Below are 27,615 nucleotides of genomic sequence, written 5' to 3' on the forward strand. Positions count from 1 at the left end.
CCCTCCGGTTTATATGATCCGTTCATCCTATATATTGACTCTTAAAATTCAAGAGTTAATCTAAAAATGAGGGTACTTTCTCTAAAATTGAGGGTACTTTTTATATGGCATTCCAAATACCGTTTCGATCCCTAACATCACTGAAGAGACATTTATTGTCGAAATCCGGATATGGTGTACTAAAGAAATATTGACACCGAATGTTTGTGGCACAACATCCTGTCCACAAGTTAACAATTTTTTTTCTTTCTGTGACGTATTAAATTTATATGAGAATCCATTTAGTTACATCTTGTGATCAATTTTATTTGGCAATCGCTAATGGCAGTCAGCAGGGTTAAAGAACATCAGTTGTTCGACCTGTTAGTCAAATGCGTTTTGTTTAAATATACTTTTTCACTCTTTTGGTCTTTAGGAAAATGTTGTTTGTGCTGTTTTTAGACCCTTCTACAACGAAATTTGTTTGACATGCACACGTATAAAAATTGCGGTTTTTATCCAACGCAGTCATAGGTTTGAACGTAGTTTTCAATTTAGACTCGTTTATATTTTTTGTTTGGGCATGTATCATATTTTCCCTCCGGTTTATATGATCCGTTCATCCTATATATTGACTCTTAAAATTCAAGAGTTAATCTAAAAATGAGGGTACTTTCTCTAAAATTGAGGGTACTTTTTATATGGCATTCCAAATACCGTTTCGATCCCTAACATCACTGAAGAGACATTTATTGTCGAAATCCGGATATGGTGTACTTAAGAAATATTGACACCGAATGTTTGTGGCACAACATCCTGTCCACAAGTTAACATTTTTTTTTCTTTCTGTGACGTATTAAATTTATATGAGAATCCATTTAGTTACATCTTGTGATCAATTTTATTTGGCAATCGCCAATGGCAGTCAGCAGGGTTAAAGAACATCAGTTGTTCGACCTGTTAGTCAAATGCGTTTTGTTTAAATATACTTTTTCACTCTTTTGGTCTTTAGGAAAATGTTGTTTGTGCTGTTTTAGACCCTTCTACAACGAAATTTGTTTGACATGCACACGTATAAAAATTGCGGTTTTTATCCAACGCAGTCATAGGTTTGAACGTAGTTTTCAATTTAGACTCGTTTATATTTTTTGTTTGGGCATGTATCATATTTTCCCTCCGGTTTATATGATCTGTTCATCCTATATATTGACTCTTAAAATTCAAGAGTTAATCTAAAAATGAGGGTACTTTCTCTAAAATTGAGGGTACTTTTTATATGGCCTTCCAAATACCGTTTCGATTCCTAACATCACTGAAGAGACATTTATTGTCGAAATCCGGATATGGTGTACTAAAGAAATATTGACACCGAATGTTTGTGGCACAACATCCTGTCCACAAGTTAACATTTTTTTTCTTTCTGTGACGTATTAAATTTATATGAGAATCCATTTTGTTACATCTTGTGATCAATTTTATTTGGCAATCGCCAATGGCAGTCAGCAGGGTTAAAGAACATCAGTTGTTCGACCTGTTAGTCAAATGCGTTTTGTTTAAATATACTTTTTCACTCTTTTGGTCTTTAGGAAAATGTTGTTTGTGCTGTTTTTAGACCCTTCTACAACGAAATTTGTTTGACATGCACACGTATAAAAATTGCGGTTTTTATCCAACGCAGTCATAGGTTTGAACGTAGTTTTCAATTTAGACTCGTTTATATATATATATATATATACGAGTCTAAATTGAAAACTACGTTCAAACCTATGATTGCGTTGGATAAAAACCGCAATTATATATATATATACAACTCGTCTAAACATCAACCCAACAATGTTAGATTTGTAACTCTAACGATGTTAGAGTAGATTTGATTCGTAACTTCCTCCCCGGCGCCGGGGCTGGAACCTGTACTTTATTTCTAACTTCTACGACAACACCGCCTAGCATTGTGCAGAGACCTTATCCCCTCCTCTAACTCAAGCTTATAAAAATAAGCTGTCGTTTCGGGAGGTGTTACCTGCTCGTAGGAATTAAACAAGGATCTCTGATACAATACACGAAGTATTTATTTTTAGTGTACAGAAATGATCATCTACTCATCTCTTCAGTATAATTGCAGGATGCTAATCTATTAATAGAAGCATACAATCACGAAACTAGATAAGGCATTAATATGAACTAGATGTGTTACATGCAACAGAACTGAAATTTTTTTCAGATACTTGCGAAAAAAAATTTCAGTTGAAATCATAACGTTTTACAGAGTGTTAGTGCCTGCTAGAGTGAACACCTGTACATTTCCTATAACATTGTTTATTGAGAATGAGAGTGTATGAACATGACGTATATATGATGTATATGTGTATATTATATAAGAGTGTGTGATAGTTTTATACTAGATTGTGTTATTTAAAATAATCATCTTAAGAGTTTCTGGTCTCTACTAGCATCACTGTGATTGGAGCACAAATTGTCACCAATAAGTATTGCAAACGTAACCGTTAAATCAGCTGTATAAAATTTATATTTTTCTTTTACACGATATAGCATATGTGCAGGTACAAACAAAACTGTGTCCATGTACGGAGTTTGTAATGACAGAGTGAGAAAGGGATGTTAACACATTTTATTAGTATACCATGTATACCTTGAAAACAATTGATATAACTCAAAATTTGTCAACAAAGTCACATTAAACAGGTGTTGCACTGTGTTAATAAAAGATATTCTAATTTGACTTGCCGGCGACGAAAGTTAGAGTATGCGATAAACAATTATTAAATTCAGTCGGCAGCGGTGTAGAGCTATATATTTTAGAAGGAAGAAGACCCTGATAATATGCCTTGTATTCGGATGCCTTATAATAGAGGTCGGTCATTTACAAACGTATCAACCGTATCGTGTACGTTGACGTATCCGCTTCTGCAGATATATCTTAAAGTATGATGTGATCCAGTGCTTATTGATAAGACCATGCTTCATTTAAAAAAAATAACCAATCTACCTAAAGTTCCCATTTTTTTTTTTATAGAAACAGCAAATAGAAAAATAGAAAAACAAATTGTGCGTTTAGCATGTGTAGACATACAAGAGCTATGTGTTTAACTTAGAATATGATTTACAACGGAACATAATGTTAATTTTCAATAACTGTCAAAACCAAAGAAATATTTGTTTCAACCTTTTTTCGTATGAAACCGGATTTGACATACTGTGATTTGGTAGTAAATACCATAAAATAAATTCATTTCTGTGTCCTACTTGTTATCGTAAGCATAGCTGTCAAGTTTAATTGTTTGCAATAAATTTTCTACAATGAATGACAACATTTAGAGCGATTTGAATAAAATTTCTTCAAAACATTCAAATTACACGACAACATGATAGGATGAAGTGTGAATGAATAATATTTCCAATAAATGATCAAATTTTCATCTCTTTAAGTTAACACGTTTGCAAAAAAACAAACGATGACTCTAGGAAAACCACTTGTATACATTTGCCACTATTATGAGGTAAGTTTTTAGTTCATGTATACCTCTCATTATGTAAAATCAAATGTCCTTCATAGGCAAATAAAAGAGAAAACAATGGGTAACTTTCATACATTTAAATAAGAAATGGGATAATTAATAGTAAAGTCTTTGTTTTGCAAAGTGTTGAAGCTGAATAAACTATTCATTTACAAATAAACGGATAACATGTAGTTTTCAATTTTATGTCTTTACGATAAAGTATAATTAACGTTGCGTTTCAGAATCGGACAAACAATCATGGTTCAATTTAAGTAACTTATTTGTTGTAACTGTTTCCAAAACATTTGATATACTTATTTCTTAGAGAATAGTAATGACACGATTTTTTTTCAATCGCTCAATTTAGGAATATAAAGATAAGACGAAATATATTTTCCTAACACAGAGTTTGATTTCAGCTACCTACTCGTATTCATTGTATTGTTATATTTCAAGGCAATGTCCCCTTAAAGGCGTTTTTGTGACTCAATATCCACTTGTTATATTTCAAGTTAGATACATTTGATTGAAAAAGAAACGAAATTTAAAAAAAAGGAGTAGAGCCAATGTCAAAGGTGCACACAGCTTTCCATTTAATAATAATATCACATTTCCCATATTGATATTTGCAAAATTGACATTTGTTGATCATTTGTATAGACTTAATCTTTCTTGTTTTAACCTCGCCGTATTTTTGCTCATGTCCTAAGTCAGGAACCTAGAGCTTGTCTCGTATGATTTGTTTTTCATCACACTAAACAAGTACAGATTTTGATAAGGGGTCAGCTGAAGCACGACTCTGGGTTAAAAGAATTTTAAAATGCGTAGCATGCGTAAAATTGTATACCAGTACTACATTGAATGTTTCACATATGAGTTCATTGCACCATTTCCTGAAGTAATCAAAGTTTTTGCGGGCTGACAATGATTCAAGATATGGAGCGGTTTTTGCTTTATTTGTCATTGAGTGAGTGGTCATTGAACAAATATTAGTTCAATAGATATGTGTTATCAATTAAAATCTAATTTTGGATGTAACGCGTATTCTGATTGGCTGACGCTATTTTGTTATCGGCCGATAGACATAATTTAGTCATGTGACCGTGACGTCATCAACGTTTTTTCATGGTTTTCTACGGTTTAAAATGGATTTTAAAATTAAATAAAAGACATGACAGTATTATTTTTTCTGTCTATTCGAAATAACATAAAAATGTGGTCCACACTGTTCAATAACCCGCTACGCGCGTTATTCAATGTGCACCACATTTTTTAAGTTATTTCTTCATAGACAGAAAAAAATATTACAGTCATTCCTTAAATACTAGTAGTTTACTGAATTCTTACATCATCTGTGTAAATGTATGTCAGTTAATAGAAAACTTTAATTTTTTTCAGTTAATGTCGTTATTGAAGATATCTGATGCTGTGTTTAGCTTTCGGTGTCCTGTTCAGTCACACTGGAAACATAGAGCTGACACTATTTGTGGCTCTAACAGAAGTTACTTGTGTTTGCATGATAAGAATAAAAACAAATTTGTTGAGTTTTGTAGAGATCATCAGGATTTTGAAGCACCAGGTAATACACTTCATATTTTCTATGTATAAAACGTGACTGCGTTATGTCTCTCACATTATGGTATATATGATAATAATTATTTCTATAATAATTAGGAAAATTAATTTTTAGGAGAAGGAATTAATTTCTTGTACCACACTGAAGCCTGAGTTACAGGAAATGAGTTATGGTGGGAAAGTTTTTGTTTATTTCATTTATCCTCTCTGGGGAAACTATCATGTACTTTCTTATCCGAATACTTTTCTCAGCAAGGTTTTCGTCCATTGTGTGTTGTCACCCTAGTTGTGGTCTATGATTGTGATGGTAAGTTTTTTTATATTAACTCATGCGTGAATATGTGATTTTAAATGACGACTTACGTGGAAGTCTACCTTGTATTTTAAGTCACTTCGTTGACCATCCACGCATTTGTTGAATGGCTTATCTGTCTCGCAAACATATTGAAAGACAGATGGGAAGAAGGTATGCAATATTCCGGGATTTTGCAATTATATGGCAATACATAGTGTATACGGACAGAGTGGAGCTGCGAGCAAATGTTTGAATATTTCATATGTGTTGGCAAGTCAGACATCATCTGTAAACACATGGATCTTGTTCTGACAGGGGATTGAGGACACATCTTGAATAATTTTATTGTTTGGCGATAATTTGCCAATTAGTACAGATGAAATGGGAAAGGTTAATTAAACAGAATATATCTATTTCCTTTCGTCTTTTCTGTTTTCACTGTAATAATTATAAGTCATTGCGGCTGTCAATATTAACACACCTTATATATGTCTCATTTCTTACAACGTCGAGGTATGTTGACATAACACTGTACTAAATGGATAATGTTTTGTTACATAAATATATTTTATAGTCGGCCATTACATTTCTGAATTTGAATGACTGGTACATGTGGTAGGCATAGTTTACATGTTTGATAAAATCATCCAAGTTTTTTCATGATTCGAATTGTCGGAATTGTCCTCCGTGTTTTTGGATTTGTTACTAAAACAGTGATTATTTCCGAGTGTTTCTGGCAAATTTTTAGCTTATCCTCATGTTTTATATGTTTTCGTTTAATTGTCAACAATTTTCTAAATATACTGCCGAAATTATCAAAATGAACTTACTTTAAAGAATTCCAAGGTCAACGGTTATAATTGTCTTTTCCTGGATTGTTAATACGTTTTCATTAACATTTGAATTATTGCTGCTCCATGATATGCTAAAAAATGTGTACAGGAAGATTTTATATTTTTACCCTTTATTGCTATTGCTTCCGAATGTATGCGAAGTTTTGAGTTTGTAGAATTACTTAGGATATTACCTTATTGGTTGATTTGGTTTACACTTTTCATTTCGGGACTATTAAAGCTAACTATGGAACAAGGCATTTGTTCATTGTCGGAAGGGCCGACGGTGAACTTTTTGTTTATGTTTGTGCCATTTGGTCTCTTGTGAAGAGTTATTTCATTGACGAGTATGTCGTTTGTTTCCTCTTATATTTGAGTGTGAATTCGCATTGCTATAAGACGTGTCACGATGCTGTTCTGTCCCAAATGCATGTATTTATTTTTTATGTTAATTTTTTTATTCTCATCGGAGTTTGTCTAATGCTTAGTTCGTTTCTGTGTGTGCTATATTTTGATGTTGTGTCGTTGTTCTTCTCTTATATTTAATGCGTTTCCCTCAGATTTAGTTTGTAACCCATATTCGTTTTATTTCTATCGATTTATAAGTTTCGAACAGCGGTAGACTACTATTGCCTTTATATTCCACATATTTTTCTATATATTTACACAGAGTAGATAATTTATCGTTCGGGTACCAACTTTGTCGTACTTTGTCGTAGAACATTTTGGTTCTGGGTCAAGTTCTAGGTCAAGTAAGAGCAACTAAAAGAGGTAGCATAAAACCTACAATCAGTGCTAATTTTGTAAACAGTCAAAAGAAAGCATAACAACCTATAGAAAAACCTGTTTGATGTTATTTCGACAGCCCATTGCCTGTTTGTTTTGCTAAATTTGCATTAACTGTAGCAAACATTAGTAAATATGTAATGCGGCACACGTTATTACAATCAGTTAAGTTTGTACTTTGATACACCTGTTCCACGGGTAGTAAGGTCGTCATATCGAGGGACGTTTAGTACAGTGATTTTTTCATTGTTTGGTTAAGTAAGAAATGGCTGTGTTAAGAGTTTTTATTGACAATCAGTGACACAATATACACATTAGTTTTTTCGCAAACGGAACTGCTGAATATAAATTCAAGCTTGTGAATATCTTTGTTTATTGCTAATATTTTAGTACATTAAAGTTTTCGTCATATAGGTATAATTTGACAAACAATAATGCTTGCGTATGTAAAAATTTAAAAGTTGTTGTTCGTTTCTAATGCATAAAGTAAAGTTAATGCTTTCCTGTTTGTTACATCCCATATTTCGCTATGGTATAAATCTGCCGTCAGTTATTCCGAAAAAAAATTACATTTGCACACAATTGAAGATTACAGAAAATTCGATGTCATGGTTTGGTTCATTAGTATCATGGTTTAGTTCATATGCGGCATGGTTCAGTTATGCGATTCCTCTCGTGAATGATGGAAGTGTTACGATCAAAATAAACAGACATCATGTACAACTTTTAAAATACTGTTAAACAACATTTTCGTTGATATATTTTATCATATGTTAAACCGATTCAATCTTATTTTGATTCAATATAGTGTAGATATATTCCTATGGTGTTGTTCTGTTCCCAGGCGATCTGAGTTTTACATATTAACGATGATCTTTTACTCGTAAAAAAACACCGCCCAAGAAAATAAGTCGTCTACAGTAAAACTAATATATTGTCATTATAATTTTCATTATTATAGAACAAGCACAAAAAAAAGAGATCACAAGCCTAATGTATAAATGAATTCGATCATAGCAAATTTCTGTAAAAGTTGGTGTATTCGGAATTCGAATATGAACTAAGAAAGCATATGGTAATATACTATTAGTAAATAAAGTATGATTTCTAACGAGACAACTATCCACCCTAAACCAAACGACTTAAATATTAGTTCACCGTACGTCCTTCAACAATTAACAAAGTTCATTCCTCTTAAAAAGCCATTAAAGGCTACGACAAAATTAAAGATAAAGCAATTCAAATAAAAAAACTTACAGCCTGTTCAAAACAAATAAGAGCAAAATAAATATGATCGACAGGAAAAACGACAGCTTGTGGTTTGAATGTTTGCGGGCTCTTAAATGTTTAACCAGGCCCTAGTCTTAATCTGGGCAGGTATACAGGTTATACAGCACAACAAACTATAAATAAATTGTTGAAAAGGGCTTGACTGTTTGATCAGATCGATGCAGAGCAAAGTAATCAAGTAACAAATATACCACAGAAAGAACTGATCTGTGAGTATTTTCCAAGCCAATAATAACTAATTAAAAAAAGATAATTCTAAGATAGAAAGTTTCTTTCATTTATTTCAGAATGGAATACTTCTACCAATATTTATCTCATTGTCTGTGGTTTCTCGCCTTGTCGGTCAGAATTAAACACAGTTTAACTGTACTTGTATTATGTTTGTCAATCACATTTAATAGTGTACATGTTTTCAAACTAAATACTTATTTTGACAGAGCTTTTTTTTTATACCTTCGGAACATAATGGCAGACAAAAAAACGAAAGGTGTAACGAGTTAAGTGGTACAGCCTATCACACTTAAACAATATAAAAAAAACATAATCATTTTTATTCATTCGTAAAAATAGACACACAATTTGGAAATTAGTATGACGTTCATAATCACTGAACTAGTATATATTTGTTAAGGGGCCAGCCGAAGGACGCTTCCGGGTGCGGGAATTTCTCGCTACATTGAAGACCTGTTGGTGACCTTCTGTTGTTGTTTTTTCTATGGTCGGGTTGTTGTCTCTTTGACACATTCCCCATTTCCATTTTTACTATATGCCTATATCTAATTCGAACGTGTGATCTTTCAAACATGTAAATTCAACACGTTGAAATTAAATTTTATATTAATTTCACTTAAAGTTTACTAAATAAATACTTTTAAACTGTTGTCCAGGTTATCATTTTGTTCTGTGAATGTTTGAAGACTATGGTGTCCTCTTGATATCGTTTGTTTAATCGTATAGTTGATGTAACGAAGAACCAGGGTCTGTTCTGAACAAATTCCACAACTTTGTTTTTTCTCCTACCTATTATGGTTATGGAGTTAGAATAACAACAAGTTTTTCGGTGTTAGGGGTCGGAGATAACCTCTATAAAAGAAATGTTACGGGGTCGTCCTCTCACCACAAGATAGCTTTTGGTCAACCGATACTAGATACCTAATATCATTTCAACATGTCGCGTACTTTTTCTGGGAAATTTCGTTTAAATTTTGCGGAAAGAATACTAATAATTATCAGAAGAAATACAGTAAGGTCTTTCCTTTTAGAAAAAGAAAAGACCTTAATCAGAAGAAATACATTAAGGTCTTTCCTTATACATGTTATAGAAAAAGGAAAGACCTTTATAATGAAAGCAAAAGAACAAGAGATTCGTTTTCTGTAATGTATGTGGTCTCAATATATGTTTTCATAAAAAGGGTATTTGTACAAATATATTTTATTTAATTTGTGTTTTATCTAGAAATATTTTATTTTTAATTTAGGAAGAAAAAATGTAGTTGCTGGGTCAACTAATGGAACACTGCAAGGAGCTGATTGCAATAATTATTTGTATCAACCTTTTAAATTCCTGACTTCCGGAAACAGTCGCTGTGTTTATAAAACATCTTCCTGTAGTGAGAAAGGGCAAGTCGTTTATAAAAATGGAACTAAGAAAAATGATATATTATGCCGCTGTGACTATACAAGAGGATATGATTTTATTATAAAACCAAAACATCCATGTAAATGTGTGCCTTCTGAGGAAGATTGTTCCTGTCATCTCAAGTCATGTTCTTCTAATGACATTTTATCACCAGGTATGTTAGAAAAACTGTGTAATGATGGGAGAATGTTTGACAAGAGGTTTATAGCAGTTCATACTTCATGTGGTCAAAAAGTAGTAAACACATGTATTATGTATGATTTGAAGTACTATACATTTACCAATCAATATACTGAAATAGTAAATCCGTTTTAATAGGTTTCGTCTAAACATCAGCCCAACAATGTTAGATCTGTAAACTGTAACGTTGCTTTCACATATATATAAGGTAAACGCCTAAACAATGTACCTATGGCAAAAAAAGGAAAACATTTAATATATACATTCATGTAATTACATTTCGATATCAATTAAGAAATTAATATATACTCTTCAATATATTAAATTTATTAGAAAAGAAAGGATAGTGTATAGTTACATTGTATCTACATGTTACACTAAAGTAGTACATGTACAACAATACACACACGATAACATCGCTTGTATTGTTGTTCTTCATCTGAATTCACAGCTTATTCAATTCTTATTACCGGTTTCAGCGATTTTTTTGTAAACTGAAGGTCACGCCATAACTATAATTGAAGTACAAAGCCGTGGAGTAATACCAATAAAAGAAATCTGGAAAAGAAATAACACATTTACTGTTATAAATTAGCAAAAACAATACAAAGCATTCATGTACATTTAAGTATTAAGATAACCACGGGTCATACAGAACAATATTTTGGATACCTTGGCAAGATATAACGTTTATACATAAATAGGGCAAATAATTCGGAAGATGTAACACAACCAGTACGGGCCCTGTCAAAGAACATAACAAAAAGTAGAACAGGGAATGAAAACGGTGAATGTGTTTAAGACAGAACAACCCGAACGAACGAAGAATACACAACAGCACAAAGCTACCAATTGGTATTCAACGAAACAAAACAAAAAACGCATCTAGTTCGGGCATTAGTGGCCATGACCTTAAAATTACTGTATACAAATAAACTTAAATGGACGCCACACTTAACTCCTAAACAAAGAAATTATCATGAACCAAAAGTAAAAACTTGGGACAAACATGAGGGGGTTTAGAATATATATGGAGACCTCAACCCTCCCCCTATACCTCTAGCGATTGTTAAAGAATAAAGAACACAAACAAAAGTAAGACTAGTTCATATTTAAAGCAAATAGTTTCTACAACTTTTGGTGTACGTATCTTATAAGGTAGAATATAGATCGAATGAAAAGTGAAGGACTCGTTATCTTTGAAGAACACATTTTGATTTGACACTTCTGAATAATTCAAAAATACACGTACACTGTCTGTTTCTCAGATATAAGGTTCCAGTAAGCAGTACGGTATAATATAAAGATAACGGTATATTGATCCCCCTCCCCTAACTGCTTGAAATTGACTCATATTGGTGTATCTTCCAGATTATGAATGTCTTAATACGAATGATTGGAAAACTAGTTTTACCTGCCAACTAATTGAAGCTGTTGGGTAAGTTTTTGATGTTAATTTTATAGGAAAGTTTACAGTGATCTTGTTTCAACAATAGGGTATCTAGCTATTGTTATTACTTAGCGTCCTTAGTAGTAGTCTGTCGTCGTTTCAATATTATGTTTTGAATCCCATTCCCCAATGTGAACTGAAAATTGGACTAATGGCTCCTTTAGATATTTCGCGTACACGTTTTGTTAATGTTTCTGCCAATCAACAAAAGTGTCCTCCATGGCAAAACTAGAACACAAGGATAAAAAGCACTACTTGTCTCAGATCTTCAAAATCAATTACGGTAAACTCGATAAGTAAACAATTGGTCGTAATATCAAGATCTATTTTTCCCATTTCTACATAAACTATATGATGACTCCATGAAGGATTTATTTCAAACAACATAATTCTTGACTCATACTTGTTCTTTTTAAGATATATATCCTAATGAAGAGAAAATGTAAAGACCAAATCCTATCAACGGAACAAAATCTAAACTATGTAGCAATGAATTTTAGCATTTGACGACTCTTTATGCATGTTAGTTCAAATGTGGTGTTACCAAAAAAGGTTTATAAATGTTTATGGGCTTTCGAGAACAACTGGAAGGTGCCAAATGGGGAGTATGATCTGCTTACCCGGTCGGAGCACACGTGATCAGCTCTAGTTTTTTATTAAACGGGTTCGAGTTGCTCTTGCTTCAGTTTTACTCTTCCTTTAGCTTTAAATCTGATATTCTTCCTCAGTAATAATAACTTTCTATCAATACCGAAATGAACAAAGAAAAAACACGACGGGCGCCGAATACGGTGCAGGAAATGCTTATCCTTCCGGAGCACCTGATTTTACTCCCGGTTTTTAGTGGAGTTCGTTTTTTTTCTTAATTATTATTTATAACTGTTGATGTAAATGTCCTTGGTTTTGATTGTTATTGTCCTTTACTTGAATGTCGATGTTTTGTTTACAGGCGTGTCTATCGTGTGTAATGCAAAGTTTGTTTCTATTTCGAAACGTCGAATTCGCTTACATTTCAGGTTTAACACAATTTCAGGAACAATTCGTAATTCGTTGGTGCTGTATGATGTCTTAGGGTAAGATAAGAGTCAAGTATCAAATTAATTTGAAGGAGCCAATCTCCCTTTCCCACCATATTACTTGTGACAGTAAGGTAACAATTAACATACTGACAAACAATCAAAACTGTTAAATGATAAAAATGAGCATGTAGAATTTGACCTGATGTGGATTATTTTCAGTACTTTAATGACAATTATATATATATATACACATGCCCACCGAAAGCTCTTTTTTGTCGTCAGTTTTAATCTAGCGGCGTACTACAGTACATGATATATAAGGCATGAAGATGTTATTGTTACAGATCAGCTAAATTATCTATAGTAAAGGATCCTACAAATTAATGTAAGATACAGTCACAGAAAATAATTATATTCATAAGTACGTCTGAGTCAGTGACAACCCTACAACAGATGTATCCATCGGATCTCCATCAATGATGGTGATACATGGCTGTGTACATAATGTATATACAACTCGTCTAAACATCAACCCAACAATGTTAGATCTGTAAATTTGCTTTCGCAAATTTTTGGTTCTTTCCTCGTCGGGATTCGAACCCATGCTACTGTGATATCGTGACACCAAATCGCCTGCACTGCAGCCGTCCCGCTAGACCACACGACCACCTGGGCTTTCATAAAAAGAGCTTTCGCTGGCCATGTGTTACCTTTCCACGTCAGTTTTAATCTAGCATATATCAGGCATGAAGATGTTATTGTTACAGATCAGCTAAAGTATCTATAGTAAAGGATCCTACAAATTAATATAAGATACAGATGTATCCATCGGAAAATAATTATATTCATAAGTACGTCTGAGTCAGTGACAACCCTACAACAGATGTATCCATCGGATCTCCATCAATGATGATGATACATGTCTGTGTACATAATGTATACACAACTCGTCTAAACATCAACCCAACAATGTTAGATCTGTAAATTTGCTTCTCTCACCGACATTTGAATCCATGCTACTGTGATATCGTGACACCAAATCGCCTGCACTGCAGCCGTCCCGCTAGACCACACGACCACCTGGGCTCTCAAAAAAGAGCCTCCGCTGTCCATGTGTTACCTTCCCACGTCAGTTTTAATCTAGCGGCGTACTACAGTACATGATATATCAGGCATGAAGATGTTATTGTTTCAGATCAGCTAAATTGTCTATAGTAAAGGATCCTACAAATTAATGTAAAATACAGTCACAGAAAATAATTATATTCATAATTACGTCTGAATCATTGACAACCCTACAACATATGTATCCATCGGATCTCCATCAATGATGGTGATACATGGCTGTGTTTATAATGTATATACAGCTCGTCTAAACATCAACCCAACAATGTAAGATCTTTAAATTTGCTTTCGCTAATTTTTGGTTCTTCCCTCGCCGGGATTCGAACCCATGCTACTGTGATATCTTGACACCAAATCGCCTGTACTGCAGCCGTCCCGCTAGACCACACGATCACCTGGGCTCTCAAAAAAAGAGCCTTCGCTGGCCATGTGTTACCTTTCCACGTCAGTTTTAATCTAGCGGCGTACTACAGTACATGATATATAAGGCATGAAGATGTTATTGTTACAGATCAGCTAAATTATCTATAGTAAAGGATCCTACAAATTAATGTAAGATACAGTCACAGAAAATAGTTATATTCATAAGTACGTCTGAGTCAGTGACAACCCTACAACAGATGTATCCATCGGATCTCCATCAATGATGGTGATACATGGCTGTGTACATAATGTATATACAACTCGTCTAAACATCAACCCAACAATGTTAGATCTGTAAATTTGCTTTCGCAAAATTTTGGTTCTTCCCTCGCCGGGATTCGAATCCATGCTACTGTGATATCGTGACACCAAATCGCCTGCACTGCAGCCGTCCCGCTAGACCACACGACCACCTGGGCACTCAAAAAAGAGCCTCCGCTGTCCATGTGTTACCTTCCCACGTCAGTTTTAATCTAGCGGCGTACTACAGTACATGATATATCAGGCAAGAAGATTTTATTGTTTCAGATCAGCTTAATTGTCTATAGTAAAGTATCCTACAAATTAATGTAAGATACAGTCACAGAAAATAATTATATTCATAATTACGTCTGAGTCAGTGACAACCCTACAACATATGTATCCATCGGATCTCCATAAATGATGGTGATACATGGCTATGTTTATAATGTATATACAGCTCGTCTAAACATCAACCCAACAATGTAAGATCTTTAAATTTGCTTTCGCTAATTTTTGGTTCTTCCCTCGCCGGGATTCGAACCCATGCTACTGTGATATCTTGACACCAAATCGCCTGTACTGCAGCCGTCCAGCTAGACAACACGACCACCTGGGCTCTCAAAAAAAGAGCTTTCGCTGGCCATGTGTTACCTTTCCACGTCAGTTTTAATCTAGCGGCGTACTACAGTACATGATATATAAGGCATGAAGATGTTATTGTTACAGATCAGCTAAATTATCTATAGTAAAGGATCCTACAAATTAATGTAAGATACAGTCACAGAAAATAGTTATATTCATAAGTACGTCTGAGTCAGTGACAACCCTACAACAGATGTATCCATCGGATCTCCATCAATGATGGTGATACATGGCTGTGTACATAATGTATATACAACTCGTCTAAACATCAACCCAACAATGTTAGATCTGTAAATTTGCTTTCGCAAAATTTTGGTTCTTCCCTCGCCGGGATTCGAATCCATGCTACTGTGATATCGTGACACCAAATCGCCTGCACTGCAGCCGTCCCGCTAGACCACACGACCACCTGGGCATTCAAAAAAGAGCCTCCGCTGTCCATGTGTTACCTTCCCACGTCAGTTTTAATCTAGCGGCGTACTACAGTACATGATATATCAGGCAAGAAGATTTTATTGTTTCAGATCAGCTTAATTGTCTATAGTAAAGTATCCTACAAATTAATGTAAGATACAGTCACAGAAAATAATTATATTCATAATTACGTCTGAGTCAGTGACAACCCTACAACATATGTATCCATCGGATCTCCATAAATGATGGTGATACATGGCTATGTTTATAATGTATATACAGCTCGTCTAAACATCAACCCAACAATGTAAGATCTTTAAATTTGCTTTCGCTAATTTTTGGTTCTTCCCTCGCCGGGATTCGAACCCATGCTACTGTGATATCTTGACACCAAATCGCCTGTACTGCAGCCGTCCAGCTAGACAACACGACCACCTGGGCTCTCAAAAAAAGAGCTTTCGCTGGCCATGTGTTACCTTTCCACGTCAGTTTTAATCTAGCGGCGTACTACAGTACATGATATATAAGGCATGAAGATGTTATTGTTACAGATCAGCTAAATTATCTATAGTAAAGGATCCTACAAATTAATGTAAGATACAGTCACAGAAAATAGTTATATTCATAAGTACGTCTGAGTCAGTGACAACCCTACAACAGATGTATCCATCGGATCTCCATCAATGATGGTGATACATGGCTGTGTACATAATGTATATACAACTCGTCTAAACATCAACCCAACAATGTTAGATCTGTAAATTTGCTTTCGCAAAATTTTGGTTCTTCCCTCGCCGGGATTCGAATCCATGCTACTGTGATATCGTGACACCAAATCGCCTGCACTGCAGCCGTCCCGCTAGACCACACGACCACCTGGGCATTCAAAAAAGAGCCTCCGCTGTCCATGTGTTACCTTCCCACGTCAGTTTTAATCTAGCGGCGTACTACAGTACATGATATATCAGGCATGAAGATGTTTTTGTTTCAGATCAGCTAAATTGTCTATAGTAAAGGATCCTACAAATTAATGTAAGATACAGTCACAGAAAATAATTATATTCATAATTACGTCTGAGTCAGTGACAACCCTACAACATATGTATCCATCGGATCTCCATCAATGATGGTGATACATGGCTGTGTTTATAATGTATATACAGCTCGTCTAAACATCAACCCAACAATGTAAGATCTTTAAATTTGCTTTCGCTAATTTTTGGTTCTTCCCTCGCCGGGATTCGAACCCATGCTACTGTGATATCTTGACACCAAATCGCCTGCACTGCAGCCGTCCAGCTAGACCACACGACCAACTGGGCTCTCAAAAAAAGAGCTTTCGCTGGCCATGTGTTACCTTTCCACGTCAGTTTTAATCTAGCGGCGTACTACAGTACATGATATATAAGGCATGAAGATGTTATTGTTACAGATCAGCTAAATTATCTATAGTAAAGGATCCTACAAATTAATGTAAGATACAGTCAAAGAAAATAATTATATTCATAAGTACGTCTGAGTCAGTTACAACCCTACAACAGATGTATCCATCGGATCTCCATCAATGATGGTGATACATGGCTGTGTACATAAGGTATATACAACTCGTCTAAACATCAACCCAACAATGTTAGATCTGTAAATTTGCTTTCGCAAAATTTTGGTTCTTCCCTCGCCGGGATTCGAATCCATGCTACTGTGATATCGTGACAACAAATCGCCTGCACTGCAGCCGTCCCGCTAGACCACACGACCACCTGGGCACTCAAAAAAGAGCCTCCGCTGTCCATGTGTTACCTTCCCACGTCAGTTTTAATCTAGCGGCGTACTACAGTACATGATATATCAGGCATGAAGATGTTATTGTTTCAGATCAGCTAAATTGTCTATAGTAAAGGATCCTACAAATTAATGTAAGATACAGTCACAGAAAATAATTATATTCATAATTACGTCTGAGTCAGTGACAACCCTACAACATATGTATCGATCGGATCTCCATCAATGATGGTGATACATGGCTGTGTTTATAATGCATATACAGCTCGTCTAAACATCAACCCAACAATGTAAGATCTTTAAATTTGCTTTCGCTAATGTTTGGTTCTTCCCTCGCCGGGATTCGAACCCATGCTACTGTGATATCTTGACACCAAATCGCCTGCACTGCAGCCGTCCAGCTAGACCACACGACCACCTGGGCTCTCAAAAAAAGAGCTTTCGCTGGCCATGTGTTACCTTTCCACGTCAGTTTTAATCTAGCGGCGTACTACAGTACATGATATATAAGGCATGAAGATGTTATTGTTACAGATCAGCTAAATTATCTATAGTAAAGGATCCTACAAATTAATGTAAGATACAGTCATAGAAACTAATTATATTCATAAGTACGTCTGAGTCAGTGACAACCCTACAACAGATGTATCCATCGGATCTCCATCAATGATGGTGATACATGGCTGTGTACATAATGTATATACAACTCGTCTAAACATCAACCCAACAATGTTAGATCTGTAAATTTGCTTTCGCAAAATTTTGGTTCTTCCCTCGCCGGGATTCGAACCCATGCTACTGTGATATCTTGACACCAAATCGCCTGCACTGCAGCCGTCCCGCTAGACCACACGACCACCTGGGCACTCAAAAAAGAGCCTCCGCTGTCCATGTGTTACCTTCCCACGTCAGTTTTAATCTAGCGGCGTACTACAGTACATGATATATCAGGCATGAAGATGTTATTGTTTCAGATCAGCTAAATTGTCTATAGTAAAGGATCCTACAAATTAATGTAAGATACAGTCACAGAAAATAATTATATTCATAATTTCGTCTGAGTCAGTGACAACCCTACAACATATGTATCCATCGGATCTCCATCAATGATGGTGATACATGGCTGTGTTTATAATTTATATACAGCTCGTCTAAACCTCAACCCAACAATGTAAGATCTTTAAATTTGCTTTCGCTAATTTTTGGTTCTTCCCTCGCCGGGATTCGAACCCATGCTACTGTGATATCTTGACACCAAATCGCCTGCACTGCAGCCGTCTTGCTAGACCACACGACCACCTGGGCTCTCAAAAAAAGAGCTTTCGCTGGCCATGTGTTACCTTTCCACGTCAGTTTTAATCTAGCGGCGTACTACAGTACATGATATATAAGGCATGAAGATGTTATTGTTACAGATCAGCTAAATTATCTATAGTAAAGGATCCTACAAATTAATGTAAGATACAGTCACAGAAAATAATTATATTCATAAGTACGTCTGAGTCAGTGACAACCCTACAACAGATGTATCCATCGGATCTCCATCAATGATGGTGATACATGGCTGTGTACATAATGTATATACAACTCGTCTAAACATCAACCCAACAATGTTAGATCTGTAAATTTGCTTTCGCAAAATTTTGGTTCTTCCCTCGCCGGGATTCGAATCCATGCTACTGTGATATCGTGACACCAAATCGCCTGCACTGCAGCCGTCCCGCTAGACCACACGACCACCTGGGCACTCAAAAAAGAGCCTCCGCTGTCCATGTGTTACCTTCCCACGTCAGTTTTAATCTAGCGGCGTACTACAGTACATGATATATCAGGCATGAAGATGTTATTGTTTCAGATCATCTAAATTGTCTATAGTAAAGGATCCTACAAATTAATGTAAGATACAGTCACACAGAAAATAATTATATTCATAATTACGTCTGAGTCAGTGACAACCCTACAACATATGTATCCATCGGATCTCCATCAATGATGGTGATACATGGCTGTGTTTATAATGTATATACAGCTCGTCTAAACCTCAACCCAACAATGTAAGATCTTTAAATTTGCTTTCGCTAATTTTTGGTTCTTCCCTCGCCGGGATTCGAACCCATGCTACTGTGATATCTTGACACCAAATCGCCTGCACTGCAGCCTACTCGCTAGACCACACGACCACCTGGGCTCTCAAAAAAAGAGCTTTCGCTGGCCATGTGTTACCTTTCCACGTCAGTTTTAATCAAGCGGCGTACTACAGTACATGATATATAAGGCATGAAGATGTCATTGTTACAGATCAGCTAAATTATCTATAGTAAAGGAGATATATTATATGTACTTTTTGTTTAGAAGTACTTATATCTACTTTCGCAGTCATTGAAACTCATTGATGTTTTATGATCATTGTTGTTAAGGTGTTTCGTCCTGTCAAAACTGTCCAAAAAAAAACTTAAAACAAGCCGTATCACTGTGGATTATTTTCAGTACTTTAATGACAATTATATATATATATACACATGCCCACCGAAAGCTCTTTTTTGTCGTCAGTTTTAATCTAGCGGCGTACTACAGTACATGATATATAAGGCATGAAGATGTTATTGTTACAGATCAGCTAAATTATCTATAGTAAAGGATCCTACAAATTAATGTAAGATACAGTTGTTTAGAAGTACTTATATCTACTTTCGCAGTCATTGAAACTCATTGATGTTTTATGATCATTTTTGTTAAGGTGTTTCGTCCTGTCAAAACTGTCAAAAAAAAAACATAAAACAAGCCGTATCACTAGACTACTTACTTGTGTCCATGACGTCAATTCGTTCCAGCTAAATTAGCTCTATAAAAATGACATTAGTGTGTTCTCTCTCCTAAAAATATATTCTTTTCACAGAAAAAGCAGTTTTTTTTTTTTTTAGTAAATATGAATTTTCAGGAAGACTCAATCTAAAAGTGGGGGGAGGGATTTAGTAAAAGTTTAATTTCTTTTAAGGCTTATAAATGATAAAGATATGTTGCACAAATCTGTGTTTTGGACTTTTGGCTATAAAAGAATTTCACAAATATATATGTACACTTTCCTTTCTTTGAAACACTCTGTTACGAAACTTCGTAGAAGTAGTATACAGTTTTAGCCAAGAAGGAGTTCTTATGAAAAATTGAATTATTTTTTTGCCAAAGTGATACACATACATGACATAATCTATTCAAAAGTTGCTGACATAATTTATTACATTTTGTTCGAAATGTTAATTAAATTACAGAAATGATGAGAAACTTAGGTTCAAATCCCAACAGACTAATTTGGCTATTCTTTGTAGGTCCAGTTTTTAAATGATATAGATCCAAATGTTAATTAGTAATTGCACATATGATGGATCGTTTTTTAAATAAAAAAAGCAGGAAATTTTTAAGGATTTTTTTTTCACTTCATTTGAATGGAATGATACCATTTAATGATTGACTGTTGATCTCGAAGACGTCAACAAACCAGTAGGATATACCGCGGTACTGATATGATTTATGTCATAATTATTGTTTTTAATTTTTATGTAGATAAATTACGACATTAATACAAAATTTAGGTTTCATCTTCCAGACTGAGAGTTTATCTAAAATAAATTTGAATCTTTTAATGTCTCATTGGTAATATAGCTTCTAATATTTCTACATTTGTGTATTTTGTTTTAAAAAAAAAATATTTTGGTCCTGATGAAAGTAAGTCAAATAAATTCCTTAGAAGGCACACAATTCATAATTATTTTTTTTTGTTCAACTATGATCTGAGGGTTTCATCTGTTCTGTTTTTAGCGTAGTATCCTATCATTTTTACTATGATTAATTGTCATTTATTGTCTAAAATTCTACCATGTAGCCTAACTACTCAGACAAAAAGTCCCAACACCTTTTTACTTCTGTTATTCTGTTATGTCCCAGTCGGTCATAGATGTATAATTCCCCACGCTTCTATTTACTTTAACATCACTGGTTTAGAAATATTTCATTTTATGCTTTACTGGTGAAGGAAAGTGATTCATGTTGACCCTCAGCACCAAAATTATAATAGAAAAGTATAAACTGTAAATAACAAACAGGATTAGCTATATGAGGTTTGAAAACATGATATATGACCAAAACCATATGTACACTTCTTAAGGAAGTTATTTCCCTGTAATGTTATGTTTTAACGATTTTAAAGTGTTTGTCTATTTCTCTAAAAGAAGCATAAATAGAGGAACGGTAAAAAAAATCAGTATAACAGTTCTTAAACACCAGAATTCATGTGTTGATGATACATGTATAACTAATCGTGGGACTGTTTAAATGACATTTCGTTTAAATAATTTTGAAGTGCTAACTTATTTCTTGAATAGTATAAGAGATCTATTTATTTTTTATTTTTCAAAACATTGAAAATAAAAATCATTTACCATATATTAACCAGATGAGCAAAAATAAAAGAAAACAAAAAGACTGAACTCCAAGGAAAATGTAAATCGGAATTATTATATCTCGTATTAAATGACAAAACCAAAAGACAACACATATCAAACAATTAGACAACAACTGTCATGTTTCTGACTTTGTACAGGCATATCATTAGTAGGATAAGATGAATTAAGCCTGATATGATAGCTAGATAACCACTCACTTGTATCACATTCTCATAAAATTCTACTATAATATTGACAATAATGTGTGAACAAAACAAACACACATAATAGATAAAAACGTCAGAAAAGTCGGGGCACAGCAGTCAACCTTAATCTTTATCATTATAAAAACATACAAATATGTCAAGAAAGAAAACCATATGGCAAATAGACAAAGTACATATTATAAAGCAAAAATGAAAAGCAAGAATAAAAAGAGTAACAATTGCACAACAACACAATGACAGGATGCATAATTACTGATAAATAAACTCACCATATATATCAGGACAAAATTTTGTATATATGCCAAACGCGCGTTTCGTCTACATTAGACTCATCAGTGACGCTCGAAAAAAAAGGTAAAAAGGCCAAATAAAGTCAGAAGTTGAAGAGCATTGAAGATCAAAATTCCTAAAAATTTTGCCAAATACAGCTAAGGTAATCTATGCCTGAGGTAGAAAAGCCTTAGAATTTCAAAAATTCCAAATATTGTAAACAGTTAATTTAAAAATATAACCATATCAATGATTATTCATGTCAGCACATAAAGTGCTGACTACTGTGCTGGTAATACCCTCGGTGAAATAAATCTCCACCAGCAGTGGCATCGATCCAGTGGTTGTAAAAAAACCTTTTCATAGATATCAGGACAAAATTTTGTATATACGCCAGATAGACCACACGACCACCTGAGCTTCTATAACAAAGCTTTCGATGATATATATATATATGTAGGCGATTTGGTGTCACGATATCACAGTAACATAGGTTCGAATCCCGGCGAGGGAAGAAACCAAAAATTTCCGAAAGCAAATTTACAGATATAACATTGTTGGGTTGATGTTTAGACGAGTTGTATATACATTATGTACACAGCATGTATCACCATCATTGATGGCGATCCGTTGAATACATCTCTTGTAGAGTTGTCACTGACTCAGACGTACTTATAAATATAATTATTTTTGTGACTGTATCTTACATTAATTTGTGGGATCCTTTACTATAGATAATTTAGCTGATCTGTAACAACAACATCTTCATGCCTTATATATCATGTACTGCAGTACGCCGCTAGATTAAAACTGACGTGGAAAGGAAACACACGGCCAGTGAAAGCTCTTTTATTGTAGAGCCCCGGTGGTCGTGTGATCTAGCGAGACGGCTGTAGTGCAGGCGATTTGGTGTCACGATATCACAGTAGCATGGGTTCGAATCTCGTCGAGGGAAGAACCAAAAATTTGCGAAAGCAAATTTACAGATCTAACATTGTTGGGTTGATGTTTAGACGAGTTGTATATATATATATATATATATATAAGTACGTCTGAGTCAAAGACAACTCTACAACAGATGTATCCATCGGATCACCAGCAATGATGGTGACACATGGATGTGTACATTATGTATATACAACTCGTCTAAACATTTTTGTAGTTAAGATAACAATGCTAGCTCTACATTATATTGATTCGATCAATGTATAATGCTTCACAAACTTGTGTGTGTGTTCATATCAATATGATAGAGTAGACCTAGCTTTAACCTAGTGTTTTTGAATTGTCAAATTGAGAAAATGTTTGGGTCTACTTTTTTCAAAATTTAGTTGCTTGACCTTAATGTCAATAACTCTAAATCTAGTTAGAGGATAATTAGTAAAACAGTCAAAAATATTTGACTTTAGAATTGACAATATTACATGAAACATATTTCTCTGATCTTTGAACTTACCCTTTGAAAAATCAAATACAATATTTATTGAGAAATGAAAAAAAATCGAAGTATTTGGAATGTTAAAATGCAATCATTACCCAAAAACGTAACATTTACAAATCAAAATAATTTTGTGCGGTCAATGGTAGGTTAGAGCCACACATTTTGACAGGCTCATACTTTAAGTGTTCGTATTATAAGGAAAAATTCGCCAGAAGATAACTCTTTACCATGAAAGGTTTTATACAAACAAGAACCTTCTATGTAAGGTTACTATAGCTGTCTTTGTTTATTCTGGGTTACTTTAACTTTAGGAACATACAGGAAACACTAGCAAATGTTATGAGATCCATTTACCTGTGCTATAATTTATCTATATCTATTTAAGGTTTCCTGGAAATTCTAAGAGTTTATCAACTGTTGAACCATTGTTTGGACTTTATGCAACAGGTATGTTACGTGTTTGAGAAATTTGAGCTTGTACATAATGCGTTTAGATAAAAGAGGGACGAAAGATACCAAAGGGACAGTCAAACTCATAAATCCAAAACAAACTGACAACACCTTGGCTAAAAATGAAAAAGATAAACAGAAAAACTGATAATATAAAAACTTGCGTGATAATATAGGTATGTCTTTAATTTGTATTTATCATATACTTAGCATTGATATGATAGCTTTTGCATAGGTGTAATGAGCGGAAGTACACAAGCCATAATTTCCCACCCGTGCTGATAACCTATATCCGGGGCATCTCGTGCTCAAAAATCATAATAGTGTATCTCGGGCAAGTTTCTGCCGGTATTTCCAGTATCGGTTGTTTACTTTTCCATTGTGTGACGTCAGATATTTTGTAACGACGTAAAAAATTTACGGGGATAGTTTAGTACTCGCTAACAAATGCCATTGACAATTATGAATCATTGTATAGTACAACAAACGTGGAGTAATAATGATCATAAAACAAATGTTGAATGTTTCAAAATTCCTCTATAGGAAATAGTAGCATTAATAAATATGGTGGTAGTGATTTTATTGTTGGGCAATTAAAGTGTATTTGTTCGATTCATAATTTAACTTCTTTATAAAGTTTTTGATTGTTTTAGTCTTGCATTTTTTTATTTGCCTTACATACAAACTCTGGTCGGATGTACTAGTATATGATAAAGCAATTAATACATGGCCTTTTCCATATCGGCCTGGGTATCATTCCTTGACCCATTTCAGCACCTCGACTCCGTCTCGAGCTGATATGGGGGTCTCGGGATGATACCCAGGCCGATATGGAAAAGGCCATGTATTAATCTCTATATATTGTAGTTGATACATGTTGTACGTAAAGAGTTATGAGACAGTTATGTACAAACTACAAGGAACAAGTTTTCATCGATGAATTCTAGAAAGAACTTTCATTTATGTTTCAATATGCTGTCAAACTAAAAGCCCATTCAGATAATCCTGCCTACAGCTGTTTTTTTAATCCGATTTATGAAGATATTTTTTCAAAACATGAAAATAAAGTTCCTCCGTTAGGTATACGTTTAAAACCACATTTAGCTTCTTTTGATTTAAAATCTGTTGCTCAAGTTAAAACTTGCAAATGTCCTCCATGGGAACTTCTCAAACCAAAAATGATATTTGATCTCCGTGAACACAATAAAAATAAAACAAATCCTCTTTTAATTCAGCAACACTATGCTGAAATTAAAGCCGATTATCTAGATTTTTCAACTGTCTATACTGATGGATCAAAAGAGGGTGACAGAGTTGCATCTGCTGCTGTCTTCAGGGACAGAGCTGCAACCATTCGTTTGCCATCTGATGCATCCATCTTTACTGCTAAAGCAGAAGCAATAATTTTGGCTTTGAAATTTATTGCTTCTTCAGATAAATCCAAATTTATTGTATGTTCGGATTCACGTTCATGCTTACAAGCTATACGAAATACTAAAATTAAAAACCCAACAATTCTCAAAATTTTATATGTAATGAGGAATTTAAAAATTCTTCTTAAAGAAATCATATTTCTATGGGTTCCGAGTCATGTTTGAATCCTTGGAAGCACAGCTGTAGACCTTGAGGTAAAGAATGCCCTGGGTGACCCTCTATCTAACTGTGATATATCATATACTGATTTTAAATCTAATATTAGAGAATATGTTTTTAATATATAGAAAAATAAATGGAGTAAAAAAGATGATAATAAATTGCATGAAATTAAACCTTATTTAGGCAAACCTTTTAATGATATTATGTGCAGGAAAGATCAGTGTGTTATTACTAGATGTCGTATTGGTCATACTAGAATAACACACGAGTATCTTTCAAAAAATGAAGATGAACCACAATGTGTACCTTGCAACTGCAAGTATACTATTAAACATGTTTTAATTAATTGTATTGACTTTGCTGATATTCGTAAGAAGCATTTCAATGTCAATAACATGTATGATTTATTCAATAATGTTCCATTTACAAATATTGTTGCCTTTTTTTTTAAAGAAATTGGAATTTATTATCATGATTATAGAATATAAGAATGTTATTATATTTAAATCGATTTTAATTTTTATCACGTTATTTTACTGTTGATTTTTATTTGTATATAATAAATTTGCTTTAGTCAAGAATTTTAGTATATTGAAGGACCTTTTGTCTTATTTTAAAAAATATGCTTTAAATTGTAAAAAATATTCGAATTAGCTCTCGCCGCGATATAGCCTTTTTGTGCTAATGCGGCGTAAAGCAACCAACAATCAATCAATCAATCATTTATGTGAGAATAAAAAGCTATTAACAACTATATAAATTAATAGCACTACGTTAACTTTGTAACTTCTTTCAGAAGAGGGTGTGTTTGCGTGTTAACTTTTGAGTAATAGCTCTGCATGGGGACATTCTAACTCCTTTCTTTAATTTTTTACTTAAAACGGTCGTCAGTTTGAATCAGTTCTAGCAATGCAATAATAACAATTACGATAGAACTTACATAATACTTTTCAGGTTGAAAATTAATGAAATAAACTGTTTTTAGATAGAACTGTTAAAATCAGTTCTTTGGTAGAACAGTCAGAATCAGTTTTTGGGTAAACATGACATAATCCTTTTTTTTTTTTTTTTACGCTAGAACAGTTTTAAATGACATTTTCTAGTTAATATTGTAGTCGGTGACAGTAAGCAGGTGTATTTTAGATAAAAACAGTTATATTATTATAGCATCTATAGTTTTGTGTATTTGCTAGTTCTTATAGTATGTTTTAAACTTTGATAACTATTTTATATTCCCAAATACTAGTATATGGATATTATTTCCATGATTATCATAAGTATTTTTAAATGACATCATATAACTTATAAAATGTGACATAAATTATGTTATTTGATAATAAAGTATATACATATTAGAAAATGATGAATATCTAAATGATCTAAATGAGTTAAAACATTCATTTATTAATCCAAATAAATAAAAACAGATACGTAAAAAAGAAAGGAAAAGTAGAAGAGAAATAATAAATGGATAATACATAAATCATATCAATTTAATGAAATAAAAAAATTAAACATTATGTTATTAATAGCTAAAATTCGAATAGAAATTTCTGTTCAAAACTGTGTAAAAGAAATAAACTGTCCAAAACTGTTTTAGAGTAGAACTACCAGAATCTGTTCTGGTTTAGAACAGTCCAAAATTATTAAAGCATAGTTATTATCAATGTTCCTGAAACGTTCCGGTTTCGTTGTGAAAACGCTGTGATTTAACGTTGTGTGACATGTTATTGTTGACTACCAGTAACGTTATAAGAACGTTATAATATACCATTATGAAAAACCAATCTTGAACCTTATAAAAGAACCTTGAGTAATAAATTTGGAACATTGATAGGACCTTGTGTAACCAATCTGGAACCTTATAGAACCTCGTGTTAAGAATTTTAAAAAGACCTGGTAACCAACCTTATAATAGAACCTTGAGTAATGAATCTGGAACATTGATAGGACCTTGTGTAATCAATCTGGAACCTTTATAGAACCTCGTGTTAAAAATTAAAAA

At 33.9% G+C, this 27,615-nt stretch overlaps 1 protein-coding gene across 1 annotated transcript in view; it reads left to right on the forward strand.

Annotated features, from left to right (window-relative positions):
• Positions 1 to 3,452: 3,452 nt before the first annotated feature.
• The window catches only part of LOC139484175 (uncharacterized), a 42,010-nt gene continuing 17,847 nt past the window's right edge, over positions 3,453 to 27,615 (forward strand). Inside the window, exons 1-5 of the mRNA XM_071267907.1 lie at positions 3,453 to 3,497; positions 4,896 to 5,076; positions 9,755 to 10,069; positions 11,467 to 11,533; positions 23,950 to 24,011. Coding sequence (XP_071124008.1) covers positions 3,453 to 3,497; positions 4,896 to 5,076; positions 9,755 to 10,069; positions 11,467 to 11,533; positions 23,950 to 24,011 — 670 coding nt within the window. The remainder of the gene's footprint in view (positions 3,498 to 4,895; positions 5,077 to 9,754; positions 10,070 to 11,466; positions 11,534 to 23,949; positions 24,012 to 27,615) is intronic.

Source organism: Mytilus edulis, chromosome 8 (genome assembly GCF_963676685.1).
Source record: "Mytilus edulis chromosome 8, xbMytEdul2.2, whole genome shotgun sequence".
Classification (NCBI taxonomy): domain Eukaryota; kingdom Metazoa; phylum Mollusca; class Bivalvia; order Mytilida; family Mytilidae; genus Mytilus; species Mytilus edulis.